The 21,649-nt window shown below is 42.9% G+C and overlaps 1 protein-coding gene across 2 annotated transcripts in view; it reads right to left on the bottom strand.

The window, feature by feature from the left end:
• Positions 1–21,649, bottom strand: part of LOC139581535 (adenylate cyclase type 9-like) — a 98,641-nt gene that overhangs the window by 15,246 nt on the left and 61,746 nt on the right. For both annotated transcript variants that reach the window (XM_071411522.1, XM_071411436.1), the window contains one exon: positions 8,653–8,846. In XM_071411522.1, coding sequence (XP_071267623.1) covers positions 8,653–8,846 — 194 coding nt within the window. The remainder of the gene's footprint in view (positions 1–8,652; positions 8,847–21,649) is intronic.

Genomic DNA, 21,649 nt, shown 5'->3' with positions numbered 1-21,649 from the left:
CAGACCATGTGTAACAACACCTGCACAGGATCGGTACATCCGAACATCACACCTGCAGGACAGGTACAGGATGGCAACAACATTTACATTTACATTTAAGTCATTTAGCAGACGCTCTTATCCAGAGCGACTTACAAATTGGTGCATTCACCTTATGATATCCAGTGGAACAACCACTTTACAATAGTACATCTAACTCTTTTAAGGGGGGGGGGGGGGGGTTAGAAGGATTACTTTATCCTATCCTAGGTATTCCTTAAAGAGGTGGGGTTTCAGGTGTCTCCGGAAGGTGGTGATTGACTCCGCTGACCTGGCGTCGTGAGGGAGTTTGTTCCACCATTGGGGTGCCAGAGCAGCGAACAGTTTTGACTGGGCTGAGCGGGAACTGTACTTCCTCAGAGGTAGGGAGGCGAGCAGGCCAGAGGTGGATGAACGCAGTGCCCTTGTTTGGGTGTAGGGCCTGATCAGAGCCTGAAGGTACGGAGGTGCCGTTCCCCTCACAGCTCCGTAGGCAAGCACCATGGTCTTGTAGCGGATGCGAGCTTCAACTGGAAGCCAGTGGAGAGAGCGGAGGAGCGGGGTGACGTGAGAGAACTTGGGAAAGTTGAACACCAGACGGGCTGCGGCGTTCTGGATGAGTTGTAGGGGTTTAATGGCACAGGCAGGGAGCCCAGCCAACAGCGAGTTGCAGTAATCCAGACGGGAGATGACAAGTGCCTGGATTAGGACCTGCGCCGCTTCCTGCGTGAGGCAGGGTCGTACTCCACAACAACAACTGCCCGAGCTACACCAGGAAGGCACAATCCCTCCATCAGTGCTCAAACTGTCCGCAATAGGCTGAGAGAGGCAGGACTGAGGGCTTGTAGGCCTGTTGTAAGGCAGGTCCTCACCAGACATCACCTATGGGCACAAACCCACCGTCGCTGGACCAGACAGGACTGGCAAAAGTGCTCTTTTCCGACGAGTCGCGGTTTTGTTTCACCAGGGGTGATGGTTGGATTCGCGTTTTTCATTGAAGGAATGAGCGTTACACCGAGGCCTGTACTCTGGAGCGGGATCGATTTGGAGGTGGAGGGTCCATCATGGTCTGGGGGCGGTGTGTCACAGCATCATCGGACTGAGCTTGTTGTCATTGCAGGCAATCTCAATGCTGTGCGTTACAGGGAAGACATCCTCCTCCCTCATGTGGTACCCTTCCTGCAGGCTCATCCTGACATGACCCTCCAGCATGACAATGCCACCAGCCATACTGCTAGTTCTGTGCGTGATTTCCTGCAAGACAGGAATGTCAGTGTTCTGCCATGGCCAGCGAAGAGCCCGGATCTCAATCCCACTGAGCACGTCTGGGACCTGTTGGATCGTAGGGTGAGGGCTAGGACCATTCCCCCCAGAAATGTCCGGGAACTTGCAGGTGTCTTGGTGGAAGAGTGGGGTAACATCTCACATCAAGAACTGTCAAATCTGGTGCAGTCCATGAGGAGGAGATGCACTGCAGTACTTAACCCACCAGCTGCAGTACACACCAGATACTGACTGTTACTTTTGATTTTGACCCCCCCTTTGTTCAGGGACACATTATTCCATTGCTGTTAGTCACATGTCTGTGGAACTTGTTCAGTTTATGTCTCAGTTGTTGAATCTTGTTATGTTCATACAAATATTTACACATGTTAAGTTGTTGTCAGTGAGAGGACATTTCTTCGTTTGCTGAGTTTATACAGTACCAGTCAAAAGACACACCTACTCATTCAAGGGTTTTTCTTTATTTGTACTATGTTCTACATTGTAGAATAATAGTGAAGACATCAAATCTACGAAATAACACATCTGGAATCATGTAGCAAGCAAAAAAAGTGTTTAACAAATCAAAATATATTTGAGATTTGAGATTCTTCAAAGTAGCCACCCTTTGCCTTGATGACAGCTTTGCACACTCTTGACATTCTCTCAACCAGCTTCATGAGGTAGTCACCTGGAATGCATTTCAATTAACAGGTGTGCTTTGTTAATTAATTTGTGGAATTTCTTTCCTTCTTAATGCATTTGAGCCAATCAGTTGTGTTGTGACATGGTAGGGGTGGTATACAGAAGATACCCCTATTTGGTAAAAGACCAAGTCCATATTATGGCAAGAATAAGCTATTTTTGAGGCGGGTAACTCTAATGAACTTATCCTCTGCAGTAGAGGTAACTCTGGGTCTTCCTTTCCTGTGGCGGTCCTCATGAGAGCCAGTTTCATCATAGCGCTTGATGGTTTTTGTGACTGCACTTGAAGAAACTTTCAAAGTCCTTGAAATCTTCCACATTGACTGACCTTCATGTCTTAAATCATGTTCTTATGTCAGTTAAGAACAAATTCTTATTTACAGTGATGGCCTACCAGGGAACAGTGGGTTAACTGCCTTGTTCAGGGGCAGAACAGCAGATTTTTACCTTGTCAGCTCGGGGATTCGATCCAGCAACCTTTCGGTTACTGGCCCAACGCGCTAACCACTAGGCTACCTGCCGTGGTTCCAACCTCTGTGTCTTTGTGAGACGCAGAGTAGGTGAACAGATGATCTCCGAATGTGTGGTTCCCACCGTGAAGCATGGAGGAGGTGTGATGGTGCTTTGCTGGTGACACTGTCAGTGATTTATTTAGAAATCAAGGTACACTTAACCAGCATGGCTACCACAGCATTCGGCAGCGATACGCCATCCCATCTGGTTTGCGCTTAGTGGGACTATCATTTGTTTTTCAAAAGGACAATGACCCAACACACCTCCAGGCTGTGTAAGGGCTATTTGACCAAGAAGGAGATTGATGGCGTGCTGCATCAGATGACCTGGCCTCCACAATCACCCGACCTCAACCCAACTGAGATGGTTTGGGATGAGTTGCACCGCAGAGTGAAGGAAAATCAGCCAACAAGTGCTCAGCATATGTGAGAACTCCTTCAATACCGTTGGAAAAGCATTCCAGGTGAAGCTGGTTGAGAGAATGCAAAGTGTCATCAAGGCAAAGGGTGGCTACTTTGAAGAATCTCAAATCTAAAATACATAAACAAAAATTGCTTACTACTTGATTCCATATATGTTATTTCATAGTTCACTATTACTATATTCTAATTTTAATTTGGGGGGGGGGGTGGAGAGCGAGAAAGCTAGGGAGAAAGAGGAAGGAAGGGAGAGAGGGTGGATAGAGGTTGTGGTAGAGAGAGGAATGGAGAGAGAGGAAGGGAGGGAGAGGGAGAGAGAGTGGGGAAGGAGAGAGAGGTAAAGAATGAGTAAATTGAGGCTGAAGAGATATAACGGAGAGAAATAATGAATGAGAGAAAAACAGTTTGACAGAAACAGGACAAAGAGAGAGAGAGAGAGAGAGAGAGACATACAGAGGGCAGAGAGAGTGAGACAGGGAGAGAAACAGACAATAAAAGATTATGAGAAATGGACCCATTGAGAGAGAGAGCGAGAGAGAGATCGAGCGAGAGAAAGCACGAACTCAGCACTTCAGCATTTTACCACTAATTAGAATCACAATGATACACAATCAGATTCAATGGATACAATACCAACCACAATAGCAGCCCTATAGAGAGACAGGGCCAGGGTGATAGGAGGAGAGGTGAAGAGAGGGATGAGAGACAATGCCAGGGTGATAGAGGAGGAGATAGGGATGAGAGACATGGTGATAGAGGAGGAGAGGTGGAGAGAGGGATGAGAGACAGGGCCCGGGTGAGAGGAGGAGAGGTGGAGAGAGGGATGAGAGACAAGGCCAGAGTGAGAGGAGGAGAGGTGGAGAGAGGGATGAGAGACAGGGCCAGGGTGAGAGGTGGAGAGGTGGAGAGAGGGATGAGAGACAGGGCCAGGGTGAGAGGAGGAGAAGTGGAGAGATGGATGAGAGACAGGGCACGGGTGAGAGGAGGAGAGGTGGAGAGAGGGATGAGAGACAGGGCCAGAGTGATAGAGGTGGAGAGAGGGATGACATAGAAATGGCTGGGGTAGGCTGAAGGAATGGACAGAGACAAATATACACTCATCTGATGATTGGGCACTGGCCGTGAAAGGATTGTTCAAAGTACTTGGTAACATCGTGATGCAGACACATACGCGTGTACGTGTGCACCCATACACCTACAGACTTAAAACAGACAGACGATACTGTGAACACTGGCTCACTTTCGGGCGACACACACAGCCTGACACACACACACACACAGCCAAGTCAGGCTCTGAGGACCAGTGAGTGTTTGAGAGGGATGAGAAGCCCACAGAAAGGACACAGCTTCAAAGAGGTGTCATTAAACCTAGTGAAGTCTGTGTGTGTGAGTGAGTGTGAGAGGGAGAGAGAGAACCAATGAAGTGAGGGTTTGTACCAGTGAAGTGTGTGAGTGTGAGTGAGTGTGTGAGAGAGAGAGCGAGAGAGAGCCAATGAAGTGATGGTTTGTCTCTCTCAAATTCTGACAAACTCCAAGCATTGATTAGGCAAGAATGGGATGTGGCTCAGAAGTTAATTGACAGCATGCCAGGGTGGATTGCAAAGGTCTTGAAAAAGGAAGGGTCAACACTGCAAATAGTGACTCTTTGCATCAACTTCATGTAATTGTCAATAAAAGCCTTTGACACTTATGAAATGCTTGTAATTAACTTCAGTATTCCATAGTAACATCTGACAAAAATATCTAAAGACACTGAAGCAGCAAACTTTGTGACAATTAATATGTGTGTCATTCTCAAAACTTTTGGCCACGACTGAAGTGGTGGTACGGGAGGATTATAGTGGAACTGTGGGGGCTAATTGGTATCTATAAAGCAAGTGTGTGTGCGTACTGTATGACTGAGGAGAGTAGTGAATACTAGATATAGGTGTAGCAGCAGAGTAAATATACAGTGCATTTGGAAATTATTCAGACCCCTTGACTTTTCCCACATTTTGTTATGTTACGGCCTTATTCTAAAATTGATTATATTGTTTTTTCCCTCATCAATCTACACATAATACCCCATAATGACAAAGCAAAAACAGGTTTCTAGAATATATCACATTTATATAAGTATTCAGACCCTTTACTCAGCACTTTGTTAAAGCACCTTTGGCAGTGATTACAGCCTTGAGTCTTCTTGGGTATGATGCTACAAGCTTGGCACACCTGTATTTGGGGAGTTTCTCCCATTCTTCTCTACAGATCCTCTCAAGCTCTGTCAGGTTGGATGGAGAGCCGAACCCACTCCTACGTTATATTGGCTGTGTGCTTTGGGTCGTTGTGTTGTTGGATGGTGAACCTTCGACCCAGTCTGAGGTCCTGAGCGTTCTGGTGCAGGTTTTCATCAAGGATCTCTCTGTATAATGCTCCGTTCATCTTTCCCTTGATTGTGACTAGTCTCCCTGTCCCTGCCGATGAAAAACATCCCCACAGGATGCTGTTGCCACCACCTTAGGGATGGTGCCAGGTTTCCTCCAGACGTGATGCTGGGCATTCAGGCCAAAGAGTTAAATCTTGATTTCATCAGACCAGAGAATCTTGTTTCTCATGGTCTGAGAGTCCTTTAGGTGCCTTTTGGCAAACTCCAAGTGGGCTGTCATGTACCTTTTACTGAGGAGTGGCTTCCGTCTGGCCACTCTTACATAAATGCCTGATTGGTGGAGTGCTGCAGAGATGGTTGTCCTTCTGGAAGGTTCTCTCATCTCCACAGAGGAACTCCCATCGGGTTCTTGGTCACTTCCCTGACCAAGGTCGTTCTCCTCCGATTGCTCAGTTTGGTTGGGCGGCCAGTTCTAGAAAGAGTCTTGGAGGTTCCAAACTTCTTCCATATAAGAATGATGGAGGCCACTGTGTTCTTGGGGACCTTCAATTCTGCAGAAATGTTTTGGAGGCTGTGCCTCAACACAATCCTGTCCCAGAGCTCTACGGACAATTCCTTCGACCTCATGGCTTGGTTTTTGCTCTGACATGCACTGTCAACTGTGGGACCTTATATAGACAGGTGTGTGCCTTTCCAAATCATGTCCAATAAATTGAATATACCACAGGATGACTTCAATCAAGTTGTAGAAACATCTCAAGGATGATCAATGGAAACCAGATGCACCTGAGCTCAATTTCGAGTCTTATAGCAAAAGGTCTGAATATTTATGTAAATGCGATCCGTTTTTTATTTTAAATACATTTGCAAAAAACTCTAAAAACCTGTTTTCACTTTGTCATTATGGGGTATTGTGTGTAGATTGATGAGGAACATGTTTTATTTAATCCATTTTAGAATAAGGCTGTAACGTAACGAAATGTGGGAAAAATCAAGGGGTCTGAATACTTTCTGAATGCACTGAACCTTGTCTCTATATGGATCCTCATTACTCCATCATGACACTAAACCCACCATCGGATTTATACTAATATCTACACATTCATGGGCCCATATTCAGAGTTGGCTTGCTGATCTAGGATCAGGTTTGCCTTTTAGATCTTAATAAATAAGACTAATTGGACAGGGGGGACCTGATCCCAGGTCAACACTCCTACACTTCACGAGTAACAGTAAGAGAGTAGAGAATTGTCTCTGTTGGTGAATATTAAATTATATGCATTGTGGATAAGCATGGGTCAGCCACATGTACAGTTGAAGTCGTAAGTTTACATACACTTAGGTTGGAGTCATTAAAACTAATTTTTCAACCACTCCACAAATTTCTTGTTAACAAACTATAGTTTTGGCATGTCGGTTAGGACATCTACTTTGTGCATGACACAAGTAATTTTTACAACAATTGTTTACATACAGATTATTTCACTTATAATTCACTGTATCACAATTCCAGTGGGTCAGAAGTTTACATACACTAAGTTGACTGTGCCATTAAACAGCTTGGAAAATTCCATAAAATGATGTCATGCTTTAGAAGCTTCTGATAGGCTAATTGACATCATTTGAGTCAATTGGAGGTGTACCTGTGAATGTATTTCAAGGCCTACTTTCAAACTCAGTGCCTCTTTGCTTGACATCATGGGAAAATCAAAAGAAATCAGCCAAGACCTCAGAAAAAAAAATGTAGACCTCCACAAGTCTGGTTCATCCTTGGGAGCAATTTCTAAACGCCTGAAGGTACCATATTCATCTGTACAAACAATAGTACGCAAGTATAAACACCATGGGACCACGCAGCCTTCATACCGCTCAGGAAGGAGACGCGTTCTGTCTCCTAGAGATGAACGTACTTCGGTGTGAAAAGTGCAAATCAATCCCAGAACAACAGCAAAAGACCTTGTGAAGATGCTGGAGGAAACAGGTACAAAAGTATCTTTATCCACAGTAAAACGAGTCCTATATCGACATAACCTGAAAGGCCGCTCAGCAAGGAAGAAGCCACTGCTCCAAAACCGCCATCAAAAAGCCAGACTACGGTTTGCAACTGCACATGGGGACAAAGATTGTACTTTTTGGAGAAATGTCCTCTGGTCTGATGAAACAAATATAGAACTGTTTGGCCATAATGACCATAGTTATGTTATGAGGAAAAAGGGGGAGGCTTGCATGCCGAAGAACACCATCCCAACCGTGAAGCACGGGGGTGGCAGCATCATGTGGGGGTGCTTTGCTGCAGGAGGGACTGGTGCACTTCACAAAATAGATGGCATCATGAAGGAGGAAAATTATGTGGATATATTGAAGCAACATCTCAAGACATCAGTCAGGAAGTTAAAGCTTGCTCACAAATGGGTCTTCCAAATGGACAATGACCCCAAGCATACTTCCATACTTTGTGGCAAAATGGCTTAAGGACAACAAAGTCAAGGTATTGGAGTGGCCATCACAAAGCCCTGACCTCAATCACATAGAAAATTTGTGGGCAGAACTGAAAAGGTGTGTGCGAGCAAGGAGGCCTACAAACCTGACTCTGTTACACCAGCTCTGTCAGGAGGAATGGGCCAAAATTCACCCAACTTATTGTGGGAAGCTTGTGGAAGGCTACCCAAAACATTTGACCCAAGTTAAACAATTTAAAGGCAATGCTACCAAAATATTAATTGAGTGTATGTAAACTTCTGACCCACTGGGAATGTGATGAAAGAAATAAAAGCTGAAATAAATCATTCTCTCTACTATTATTCAGACATTTCACATTCTTAAAATAAAGTGGTGATCCTAACTGACCTAAGACAGGGAATTTTTACTAGGATTAAACGTCAGGAATTGTGAAAAACTGAGTTTAAATGTATTTGGCTAAGGTGTATGTAAACTTCCGACTTCAACGGTCAACATCTTGTTAAGTTAGGTCCCTGTGTTTTATGCAATTATGTAACATGCTTGGATTTTAACCCTAATTTAAACTTTGATTAACTTTTTAGGTCAAATGGTCCAACACCATCCTCAAACAATTCCTTACATTGTTGGTGTAATTTTAATTTCTGGATAAGGCTTAAAATACAGGATAGAATCTCATGTCACATGACTGCTCAAAACACAGGGCCCTACAATTATGTTCTGAAGACATGTCTACTGAGCTGAACATTTGTTCCACTATGACCATTTTCTAAATGAAGTCAAAGTACAGTATGCTATTACAACCAAAGAATATGTCTATCCAAGTTACACAGTAGAAAACCACCAAAGATTGGAATGAGCACACACCTGACCTCCATCTCCCCTTTACCCCGCAGACTACCATGTCCTCACCTTGGCCCTGTCGGAAGCCCCTCCCTGGGGTAGGCCACAGGCTGAGGGGGCTCTGGGGGGTCCATCTGGGGTGTGGGCACAGGGTGTGGCACAGTGGGTCCCCCCCCCAGGCTCCAGGCCAGCCAGGCCCAGCTGGGAACAGCTACAGTGGCACGGCTCCACCTTCCTCCCTGAGATCAGGTAGGTCTTCAATCCTGAAGGAGACAGAAAAAAGAGATAGATGTCAGTGACAGAGACTCTTATCAACACACATGTTGCAACAGGTAAAAGAAAAGTGCCTTTTATGTGAAAGGAATGTATGCATATGTGCGCTATAGAGCGATCCTGACGCCTCAGAGCAGTTGGGTAGGCTGTTTGGCAGCTGCTGTTAGTACTTGTTGTGCTCTTTCTATGAGTTGTACAAGCAAGCAGAGCAGAAACTGGCCACCAAGGGCATCATGCACCCCAAAACCTGAGGGGGCACAAAGTACGTGAGGATGGCTGGGGGGGTGGTAAGCGAAATGTTCATTTTTCAAATACCTGAAACAGCTTTTCATCTAGAGCCATAACCATTGTGCAAAATTCGATGTAAAAAATATGCACACTACCGTTCAAAAGTTTGGGGTCACTTAGAAATGTCCTTGTTTTTTAAAGAAAAACACATTTTTGCCCATTAAAATAACATCAAATTGATTTAGAAATACAGTGTAAACTTTGTTAATGTTGTAAATGACTATTGTAGCTGGAAATGGCAGATTTTTTATGGAATATCTACATAGGCGTACAGAGGCCCATTATCAGCAACCATCACTCCTGTGTTCCAATGGCACGTTGTGTTAGCTAATCCAAGTTTATCATTTTAAAAGGCTAATTGAGCATTAGAAAACCCTTTTGCAATTATGTTAGCACAGCTGAAAACTGTTGTTATGATTTAAGAAGCCATAAAACTGGCCTTCTTTAGACTAGTTGAGTATCTGGAGCATCAGCATTTGTGGGTTCGATTACAGGCTCAAAATGGCCAGAAACAAAGAACTTACTAGAACTTACTAAGAACTATTCTTGTTCTGAGAAATGGAGGTTATTCCATGCGAGAAATTGCCAACAAACTGAAGATCTCGTACAACGCTTTGTACTACTCCCTTCACAGAACAGCGCAAACTGGCTCTAACCAGTATAGAAAGAGTGGGAGGCCCCGGTGCACAACTGAGCAAGAGGACAAGTACATTAGAGTGTCTAGTTTGAGAAACAGACGCCTCAGAAGTCCTCAACTGGCAGCTTCATGAAATAGTACCCACAAAACAGCAGTCTCAATGTCAACAGTGAAGAGGCGACTCCGGGATGCTGGCCTTCTAGGCAGAGTTCCTCTGTCTGTGTTCTTTTGCCCATTTTAATATTTTATTTTTATTGGCCAGTCTGAGATATGGCTTTATCTTTGCAACTCTGCCTAGAATGCCAGCATCCCGGAGTCGCCTCTTCACTGTTGACGTTGAGACTGCTATTTTGTGGGTACTATTTCATGAAGCTGCCAGTTGAGGACTTTTGAGGCGTCTGTTTCTCAAACTAGACACTCTAATGTACTTGTCCTCTTGTTCAGTTGTGCACCGGGGCCTCCCACTCTTTCTATATAAAGGTGAGATAGATATCGATTTTGAGACATGACATAGACACTAAACAAAAATATAAACGCAACATGTAAAGTGTTGGTCCCATGTTTCTTGAGCTGAAATAAAATATCTCAAAAGTTAACCATACTCACAAAAAGCTGATTTCTTTCAAATGATTATGTGAAAGATGGCGCCGGAAGAAATGGCAGCCATTTTACGGCCACCTAACCAATTGTGCTATTATGTGTTTTTTTCGCGTTATTTGTAACTTATTTCGTACATAATGTTTCTGCCACTGTATCTTACGGCAAAAAAATGCTTCTGGATATCAGGACAGTGATCACTCACCTCGGATTAGACAATGATTTTTTCTTCAACAAGCAGGACGCACAGGATGTACTTCAGAAACACGACAAGGCCGAAATCCGTCATTGGCAAGAGAAAGAGACGCAGGCAAAGAGAACACAGGGCGGGGTGCCTCGTAAGGATCCGCCGACAGCGAGTGGGAAATCTGCCCTTACCATCAATATTACTTGCCAACGTACAATCATTGGACAATGAATTAGACGAGGTATGATCACAAATATCCTACCAACGTGACATCAAAAACTGTAATATCTTATGTTTCACCGAATTGTGGCTGAATGACGAAATGGAAAAGTTTCAGCTGGCGGGATATACGCTGTACCGGCTAGATAGAACAGCACACTCTGGTAAAACAAGGGGAGGCGGTCTGTGTATATTTGTAAACAACAGCTGGTGCACGAAACTAAGGAAGTCTCAAGATTTTCCTCATTTTTATCAGCATGTTAAATGCGCAACCAGAGGGAAAACAATTCTAGATCACCTTTATTCAACACACAGAGACGCATACAAAGCGCTCCCTCACACTCCATTTGGCAAATCTGACCATAATTATATTCTCCTAATACCTGCTTACAAGCAAAAATTAAAGCAGGAAGCACCAGTGATTCGGTCTATAAAAAAGTGGTCAGAGGAAACAGATGCTAAACTACATGACTGTTTTGCTAAAACAGACTGGAATATGTTCCGGGATTCTTCCGACAGCATTGAGGAGTACACCACATCCGTCACTGGCTTTATCAATAAGTGCATCAAGGATGTCGTCCCCACAGTGACTGTACGTACATACCCCAACCAGAAGCCATGGATTACAGGCAACATTTGCACTGAGCTAAAGGGTAGAGTGGCCGCTTTCAAGGTGCGGGACTCTAACCCGGAAGCTTATAAGAAATCCTGCTATGCCCTCAGACGAACCATCAAACAGGCAAAGCGCCAATACAGGACTAAGATTGAATAGCACTACACCGGCTCCAACGCTCGTCGGATGTGGCAGGGCCTGCAAACTATTACAGACTACAAAGGGAAGCACAGTCGCGAGCTGCCCAGTGACACGAGCCTACCAGACGAGCTAAATCAATTATATGTTCGCTTCAAGGCAAGCAACACTGAGGCATGCATGAGAGCATCAGCTGTTCCGGACGACTGTGTGATCACGCTCTCTTTAAACAGGTCAACATTCACAAGGCCGCTGGGATAGATGGATTACCAGGACTTGTGCTCTGGACATGTGCTGACCAACTGGCAGGTGTCTTCACTGACATTTTCAACATTTCCCTGATTGAGTCTGTAATACCAACATGCTTCAAGCAGACCACCATAGTCCCTGTACCCAAGAACACTAAGGTAACCTGCCTAAATGACTACAGACCCGTAGCACTCACGTCCGCAGCCATGAAGTGCTTTGAAAGACTGGTCATGGCTCACATTAACACCATTATCCCAGAAACCCGAGACCCAGTCCAATTTGCATACCGCTCAAACAGATCCACAGATGATGCAATCTCTATTGCACTCCACACTGCCCTTTCCCACCTGGACAAAAGGAACACCTACGTGAGAATGCTATTCATTGACTACAGCTCAGCGTTCAACACCATAGTGCCCTCAAAGCTCATCACTAAGCTAAGGATCTGCTAAGCTCTGCAACTGGATCCTGGACTTCCTGACGGGTCGCCCCCAGGTGGTGAGGGTAGGTAGCAACACACCTGCCACACTGATCCTCAACACTGGAGCCCCTCAGGGGTCCGTGCTCAGTCCACTCCTGTACTCCCTGTTCACCCACAACTGCATGGCCAGGCACGACTCCAACACCATCATTAAGTTTGCAGATGACACAACAGTGGTAGGCCTGATCACCGACAATGACGAGACAGCCTATAGGGAGGAGATCAGAGACCTGGCCGGGTGGTGCCAGAACAACAACCTCTCCCTCAACGTGATCAAGACAAAGGAGATTATTGTGGACTACAGGAAAACGAGGTCCGAGCACGCCCCCATTCTCATCGATGGGCTGTAGTGGAGCAGGTTGAGAGCTTCAAGTTCATTTGTGTCCACATCACCAACAAACTACAATAGTCCAAACACACCAAGACAGTCGTGAAGAGGACACGTCAAAACCTATTCCCCCTCAGGAGACTGAAAAGATTTGGCATGGGTCCTCAGATCCTCAGTAGCCTTACTACTGTTATTTTCACTGTCATTTTACCGGTTTTGTTCATGAGCATTTCTCCTCTGCCAAGATAATCCTTCCACCAGACAGGTGTGGCATATCAAGAAGCTGATCTTGTGCTGGGAACAATAAAAAGCCACTCTAAAATGTGCAGTTTTATCACACAACACCATGCCACAGATGTCTCAAGTTTTGAGGGAGTGTGCAATTGACATGCTGACTGCACTAATGTCCACCAGAGTTGTTGCCAGAGAATTTAACTTTAAATTCTCTACGATTAGCCGCCTTATCATGTTCATGTTCACATTATCATGTTCACATTATCATGTTTCAGCATGATAATGCACAGCCCCATGTCACAAGGATCTGTACACATAATGGCCCAGACATGTCCCCCATTGAGCATGTTTGGGATGCTCTGGATGGACGTGTACTTCAGCGTGCTCCAGTTCCCGCCAATATCAAGCAACTTGGCACAGCCATTGAAGAGGAGTGCGACAACATTCCACAGGCCACAATCAACAGCCTGATCAACTCTATGTGAAGGAGATGTGTCGCGCTGCATGAGGCAAAAGGTGGTCACACCAGATACTGACTGGTTCTGATCCACGCCCCTACCTTTTTTTAAGGTACCTGTGACCAACAGATGCATATCTGTATTCCCAGTCATGTGAAATCCATAGATTAGGGCCTAATGAATGTATTTCAATTGACTGATTTCCTTATGAACTATAACGCAGTAAAATCTTGAATCTTGAAATTGTTGCATATTGAGTTTATATTTTTGTACAGTGTAGTATGTTCCTATTTTAATATATGCTGTTCATGTTACTGTGAAGTTTATTTTTCCAAGACTTCTCACAAAAACAAGCATATCTCTGTGAAATGTCAACGGAGCACTGAGCCTAACCTAATCTTTTTTCCCTCCAAATCCTTTTATATTGAATTCAGCACGTATCATGCTAATCTTTTTTCCCTCCAAATCCTTTTATATTGAATTCAGCACGTATCATGCTAATCTTTTTTCCCTCCAAATCCTTTTATATTGAATTCAGCACGTATCATACTAATCTTTTTTCCCTCCAAATCCTTTTATATTGAATTCAGCACGTATCATACTAATCTTTTTTCCCTCCAAATCCTTTTATATTGAATTCAGCACGTATCATACTAATCTTTTTTCCCTCCAAATCCTTTTATATTGAATTCAGCACGTATCATACTAATCTTTTTTCCCTCCAAATCCTTTTATATTGAATTCAGCACGTATCATACTAATCTTTTTTCCCTCCAAATCCTTTTATATTGAATTCAGCACGTATCATACTAATCTTTTTTCCCTCCAAATCCTTTTATATTGAATTCAGCACGTATCATACTAATCTTTTTTCCCTCCAAATCCTTTTATATTGAATTCAGCACGTATCAAACTAATCTTTTTTCCCTCCAAATCCTTTTATATTGAATTCAGCACGTATCATACTAATCTTTTTTCCCTCCAAATCCTTTTATATTGAATTCAGCACGTATCATACTAATCTTTTTTCCCTCCAAATCCTTTTATATTGAATTCAGCACGTATCATACTAATCTTTTTTCCCTCCAAATCCTTTTATATTGAATTCAGCACGTATCATACTAATCTTTTTTCCCTCCAAATCCTTTTATATTGAATTCAGCACGTATCATACTAATCTTTTTTCCCTCCAAATCCTTTTATATTGAATTCAGCACGTATCATGCTAATCTTTTTTCCCTCCAAATCCTTTTATATTGAATTCAGCACGTATCATACTAATCTTTTTTCCCTCCAAATCCTTTTATATTGAATTCAGCACGTATCATACTAATCTTTTTTCCCTCCAAATCCTTTTATATTGAATTCAGCACGTATCATGCTAATCTTTTTTCCCTCCAAATCCTTTTATATTGAATTCAGCACGTATCATACTAATCTTTTTTCCCTCCAAATCCTTTTATATTGAATTCAGCACGTATCATACTAATCTTTTTTCCCTCCAAATCCTTTTATATTGAATTCAGCACGTATCATACTAATCTTTTTTCCCTCCAAATCCTTTTATATTGAATTCAGCACGTATCATACTAATCTTTTTTCCCTCCAAATCCTTTTATATTGAATTCAGCACGTATCATACTAATCTTTTTTCCCTCCAAATCCTTTTATATTGAATTCAGCACGTATCATGCTAATCTTTTTTCCCTCCAAATCCTTTTATATTGAATTCAGCACGTATCATACTAATCTTTTTTCCCTCCAAATCCTTTTATATTGAATTCAGCACGTATCATACTAATCTTTTTTCCCTCCAAATCCTTTTATATTGAATTCAGCACGTATCATGCTAATCTTTTTTCCCTCCAAATCCTTTTATATTGAATTCAGCACGTATCATACTAATCTTTTTTCCCTCCAAATCCTTTTATATTGAATTCAGCACGTATCATACTAATCTTTTTTCCCTCCAAATCCTTTTATATTGAATTCAGCACGTATCATACTAATCTTTTTTCCTCCAAATCCTTTTATATTGAATTCAGCACGTATCATACTAATTCTGCAACCAGCGGAAACAACTTGGAAGAAGATGGCCACTAAATGTCAAATCCTGAAAGATGTTGGCGATCCGCTGCACCGCTCAGAGCGACAGAGCCCGGTGCTTATTATCGGATGTATTAGGTTCCGAAATCCAACTTTTTGGATATAATGTTAACATATGTTAATGATATGTTGGAGACAGACCCCACTAAACCATTCAGAACACGAAGAGTCCCATTTGTCTTGCTAAAATGTATTGTGTAACATAAGGAAGTGAAACATCATCGCCAAAGCACGTTTTCACCCACTATGGGCAGAGTAGTCTAACAAACAATGTATTAGTGAGGTGTGTGTATCAGGCTATTAAACACACCACCAATTTGAAAGGGATATGACAGCCTGTACCTCAAGGAAATCCCCCCCCCCCCGCCCCACACACACACACACACCGCATCCCCCTTGCTTCCTCGTTTCTGCTCTCTCCATGTCTGAGTCTCTCCCTCCTCTCTGGCCTCAGGCCACCTCAGTCAGTGGTTTTGATGAGACACAAAGGATATAAGTGCAGCACCGAGGTTCATCCTAATAGCCTATCTATTCTCTATAATGAGAAACTGCTTTTTCTCACTGGGCGTTAACATTTACATTTTAATTAAGTATCACTCAAAATGGCTTTCATTTGTTCAAAGGGTGAAATAGAAAATGGTGAGAGTGTGTGTGTGTGTGTGTGTGTGTGTGTGTGTGTGTGTGTGTGTGTGTGTGTGTGTGTGTGTGTGTGTGTGTGTGTGTGTGTGTGTGTGTGTGTGTGTGTACATGTTTAACTATTCTTGTGGGGACCAGAAGTCCCTACGAGAATAGTAAACCAAGTAAAAATTGACCAGCTGGGGACATTTTGTTAGTCCCCACAAGGTCAAATGCTATTTCTAGGGGGTTTAGGGTTAAGGTTAGAATTAGTGTTAGGGTTAGAATTAAGTTAAATATTAAGGTTAGGAGCTAGGGTTAGTTGTAGGGTTAGGGTTAGGAGCTAGGGTTAGGTTTAGGGTTAGGATAAAGTTGAGGTTTTTGGGTTAGGGTTAGGTTTAGGGTTAAGGTTAGGGTTAAGGTTAGGGTTAGGGTAAGAGTACGGGTTAAGATTAGGGTTAGGTTTAGGGTTAGGGGTTAGGGAAAATAGGATTTTGAATGGGACTGAATTGTATGTCCCCACAAGGTTAGCTGTACAAGACTGTGTGTGTGTGTGTGTGTGTGTGTGTGTGTGTGTGTGTGTGTGTGTGTGTGTGTGTGTGTGTGTGTGTGTGTGTGTGTGTGTGTGTGTGTGTGTGTGTGTGTGTGTGTGTGTGTGTGTGTGGGTGAGTGTGGGTGTGTCGCGCGTGTCTGTGTGCATGCTTGTACAGTCATGGCCAAAAGTTTTGAGAATGACACAAATATAAATTTTTACAAAGTCTGCTGCCACAGTTTCTATGATGGCAATTTACATATACTCCAGAATGTTATGAAGAGTGATCAGATGAATTACAATTAATTGCAAAGTCCCTCTTTGCCATGCAAATGAACTGAATCCCCCCAAAAACATTTCCACTGCATTTCAGCCCTGCCACAAAAGGACCAGCTGACATCATGTCAGTGATTCTCTCGTTAACACAGGTGTGAGTGTTGACGAGGACAAGGCTGGAGATCACTCTGTCATGCTGATTGAGTTCGAATAACAGACTGGAAGCTTCAAAAGGAGGGTGGTGCTTGGAATCATTGTTTTTCCTCTGTCAACCATGGTTACCTGCAAGGAAACACGTGCCGTCATCATTGCTTTGCACAAAAAGGGATTCACAGGAAGGATATTGCTGCCAGTAAGATTGCACCTAAATCAACCATTTATTGGATCATCAATCATTTATTGGATCATCAAGAACTTCAAGGAGAGCGGTTCAATTGTTGTGAAGAAGGCTTCAGGGCGCCCAAGAAAGTCCAGCAAGCGCCAGGACCGTCTCCTAAAGTTGATTCAGCTGCGGGATCGGGGCACCACCAGTACAGAGCTTGCTCAGGAATGGCAGCAGGCAGGTGTGAGTGCATCTGCACGCACAGTGAGGCGAAGACTTTTGGAGGATGGCCTGGTGTCAAGAAGGGCAGCAAAGAAGCCACTTCTCTCCAGGAAAAACATCAGGGACAGATATTCTGAAAAAGGTACAGGGATTGGACTGCTGAGGACTGTGGTAAAGTGATTTTCTCTGATGAATCCCCTTTCCGATCGTGTGGGGCATCCGGAAAAAAGCTTGTCCGGAGAAGACAAGGTGAACGCTACCATCAGTCCTGTGTCATGCCAACAGTAAAGCATCCTGAGACCATTCATGTGTGAGGTTGCTTCTCAGCCAAAGGAGTGGGCTCACTCACAATTTTGCCTAAGAACACAGCCATGAAAAAAGAATGGTAACAACCCATCCTCCGAGAGCAACTTCTCCCGAACATCCAGGAACAGTTTGGTGACGACCAATGCCTTTTCCAGCATGATGGAGCACCTTGCCATAAGGCAAAAGTTATAACGAAGTGGCTCGGGGAACAAAACATCGATATTTTGGGTCCATGGCCAGGAAACTCCCCAGACCTTCATCCCATTGAGAACTTGTGGTCAATCCTCAAGAGGCAGGTGGACAAACAAAAACCCACAAATTCTGACAAACTCCAAGCATTGATTATGCAATAATGGGCTGCCATCAGTCAGGATGTGGCCCAGAAGTTAATTGACAGCATGCCAGGGCGGATTGCAGAGGTCTTGAAAAAGAAGGGTCAACACTGCAAATATTGACTCTTTGCATCAACTTCATTTAATTGTCAATAAAAGCCTTTGACACTTATGAAATGCTTGTAATTATACTTCAGTATTCCATAGTAACATCTGACAAAAATATCTAAAGACATTGAGGCAGCAGACTGTGAAAATGTATATTTGTGTCATTCTCAAAACTTTTGGCCACGACTGTATGTTTTATAATTCTACAATAAAGCACAGAAACAGATTGCATATCACAAATATCTGGGAAATTAGTGCATTTGCGTGTTGTGTTCAATAAAACTGATTTTACATGATGCACGGTACATCCATTAATTTCCCTATTTTTCATTGTCATGGCAATTCTGCAATACAACATCAACCAATACAAAGTTGGTAGAATGTTTTATTTTAGAATGTTTGGTTGATTAGAGCAACAGTGTTGATTTGAAACACATTCAATGTCTGATTCTTTCATAAGACCACAATTACACTTGAATGTGATGATATCCCAATTAAAAAGAGCAACTTTAATAGAATGATGTTAGAATGTTTGGTTGGAAGGCACCCGTGTTGATGTGGAACTCACTTTTGGTGGCAACAACCGCAAGACTAAACATAAACTTGCTTCTTCTATCTGAAGTGGGCCATCTCTAAACAATGAGCTTCTAAAGCCAGCGATGTGATCCGTCTGGAGTGGACCAGCATCAGCATCTTCCTGCAAGACCATCAGATTCTATCGGCATCAATGTTAAGAGTCAAATCCTGTGTTCTTTCCAGGACTTGGTTCATTACTTTTTTTCTCACATTCAATGTTTAGAATGCATTAAGGTATGCTAGAACTGGTTTTGTGTGTGAATTTAGGTCAGGTCCTCCCGAGTTTCTCAGAGATCTTGCATTGTGAGTGGTACTGGAAGTCCTGATCCCGTAACATGGCCAACTTCCTCTGCCACCAACAGCAGCAGCCTGAGCATGAGAAACACCATCTGTTCTACCAGCACATGGAGTACAGGTGCAAGGTGAAGTTCAGAGGAAGGCTTTGGCGGTCATTACATTTTGTCGACCGGTGCTTGTCAAGCAAATAACTGCCGGTCTCACGGTAATTGACTGTTAATTAACATAAACCCATTTAGCATCTCCTGGCTTCCATGCATAGCCTACAAGCTGATGCAGACCTTTGGAACATCTAAAAAAGTTGAATAAATCCATATAATATAGCCTACACCATCACAATAAATCCATTATTTATTTTAGAAGGGTCTCAAGAAACATGATATGAAAATGTAGTCTATTTCAGAAGAACAGAATAGCATACTCTGAGTTGTCCTTATGTTAGGCCATGATCTGGCTATGCCATATGGCTGTGGGTTACACTAGTTCAATAAAATTATATTTTGTCCAAACGATTTGAGGGAGTGCGCATATGCGGCTATTCTGTGTTAAGCGGTTGACAAAAAAACAGGTCCTCCTATATGCTTAATATAGAGTAATTTATGCAACTTTAGTTGTGATACAAACTTTGGGCTATATGTTTTGCTTCTTAATACATTCTAAGGCTGCATGATAAAAGTTGCATGAAAGGCATGAGGTCTGCTTTGTTATTTGCGCTGTCTGTACACACTTCATCAGTCTCTCATGCACATTTTCAAAATAAATTTTCCGGCGGCATCACCTGTAATCCCCCTTTAAAAAATCCATGCCTTTTGCGGCCAGTGGCCGTTGTGCCCTTGGGCTGAATATAATAATTATAATTCCCTTCTCCCGGCTGCGTGCTCCGAAGCACCTCTCACTCAAATGTCTCTCTCAGATAGCTCAATTCTTATTAGCCAATGCCGGTCACCTGATTGGGTCTTTCTCACAGGCTACAAATCAAGACAGACACATCGGGGACGCAACTGCGCATTTCCTTATCCAATACCGAGGTGCATATTGAAGATATACGTGGGCGGCAAGTAGCCTAGTGGTTAGAGCGTTGGACTAGTAACCGAAAGGTTGCAAGATCAAATCGCTGAGCTGACAAGGTAAAAATCTGTCGTTCTGCCCCTGAACAAGGCAGTTAACCCACTGTTCCTAGGCTGTCTTTGACGTCTTTGAGTAGGCCTAACGAACAGCAAAAGCCTATCAACTTTTTTACTATGGGGTATAGTATATTGACATAAGCTGCCTATATCGATCTACTATCCCCATAGTACAAATGTTGACCTATTCTATTCTGTGCGAGAAATAAATATTACAAACATAGTCTGGGACAGTTGTGGGATGTGATAGATCCCAAATTAATACAACCACTAGCATCAAAAAATATTTTTTAAGCAATGAGGCTGACGCAACAGATCAGAACATTTAGCGTAAAATGTTGATTAACTATTAGGCTATTTCCTCACATTATAAGTGCAGCAATGCACACACGGCAGTAAGATATAAGCGCAAATGTTCCAAAATGCAATGAATTAGAGGGAAACACCATTCTCAAAAGTGACCGCAAATGTGATTATGCATGTAATGCTTTTATTATAAAGGTGTATTTTTATGGTAAAAAATGTATTCGCTAAACTTGAAAGTCACGCGCTGCGTATGTATGCCAGTTAGGCTCTACACCCGTTGTAAAGTGGATTAATGTGCTTCATTTTAAGAAGCTATTTGGCCACTTTAGTTGTGATACAAACCCTATCAAAACATATAGGCCTATGGGCTAGGCTACATGAGGCATGTGACTATGATTTGAAAAAGTCGCAAAAAATCTGGGAACCATTCATAAGTGATTATATATTATTCACCAGTGATAGGCTAATATTGTCATCCATCAGACTATTCTTGATTGAATCTTGTCTTTACATATACTAAATATTGAAATTTGTTTGGATTTAGAATGGACCATTATCATGCACCTGTCTCGAAAATACATGTCATCTATGCACTTAAATAGCTAATGGAGGACGCTTTTCCTGTGGTTAATTTTCATGCCAGCCAGGTAGGCTATACTCCTGTTGTAAAGCGTAGCAATGTGCTTAATATTAGGAAAGTTGAGAAATAAATATAGTATGCCTAGCCTATTGAAAGCTGATGGGATGCTCATCTTTTTAATAGAGGCCATCACTGTTTTCTCACGCATTTGCATTAGCCTATAGAAATGTTGCGCATCATGAGCTCATGGGCTCTCATGAAGTATTTGATGAGATTTTCGATAACATTTGCATTGATGTCAGAGTGATTAGAGGGACAATAGACTGCTGAGTACCAGGCAGTTAGCAAGTTTGGTAGGCTACTAATGGCCATCAGCAACATCAGAGCTTGGCCTAATAGCCATGACTAAATGGTCACATGGAATTTGACTACCATCATGACTCGTGACCGCCGGTGTGGAGGTAATACGGTCACCATAACAGCCCTAGTTGAGAGTGAGGACTGAGTTATACGAGCAGTGTGTGAGCTCTGGCAACCTTTTTACTGATGGAGAAGCTGGAAGCCATTCCAGGGGTGTTGGAGTTGGCTGCAGAGATGGGCTTCCTGTGAATCTCTGATTTATTTAGTAGAAGTAGTAGCAAGATAAGATAGGATAGCAAATT

This window comes from Salvelinus alpinus, chromosome 1 (assembly GCF_045679555.1).
Source record: "Salvelinus alpinus chromosome 1, SLU_Salpinus.1, whole genome shotgun sequence".
NCBI classification, from domain to species: Eukaryota; Metazoa; Chordata; class Actinopteri; order Salmoniformes; family Salmonidae; genus Salvelinus; species Salvelinus alpinus.
This window is presented reverse-complemented; position numbering and strand designations above follow the sequence as displayed.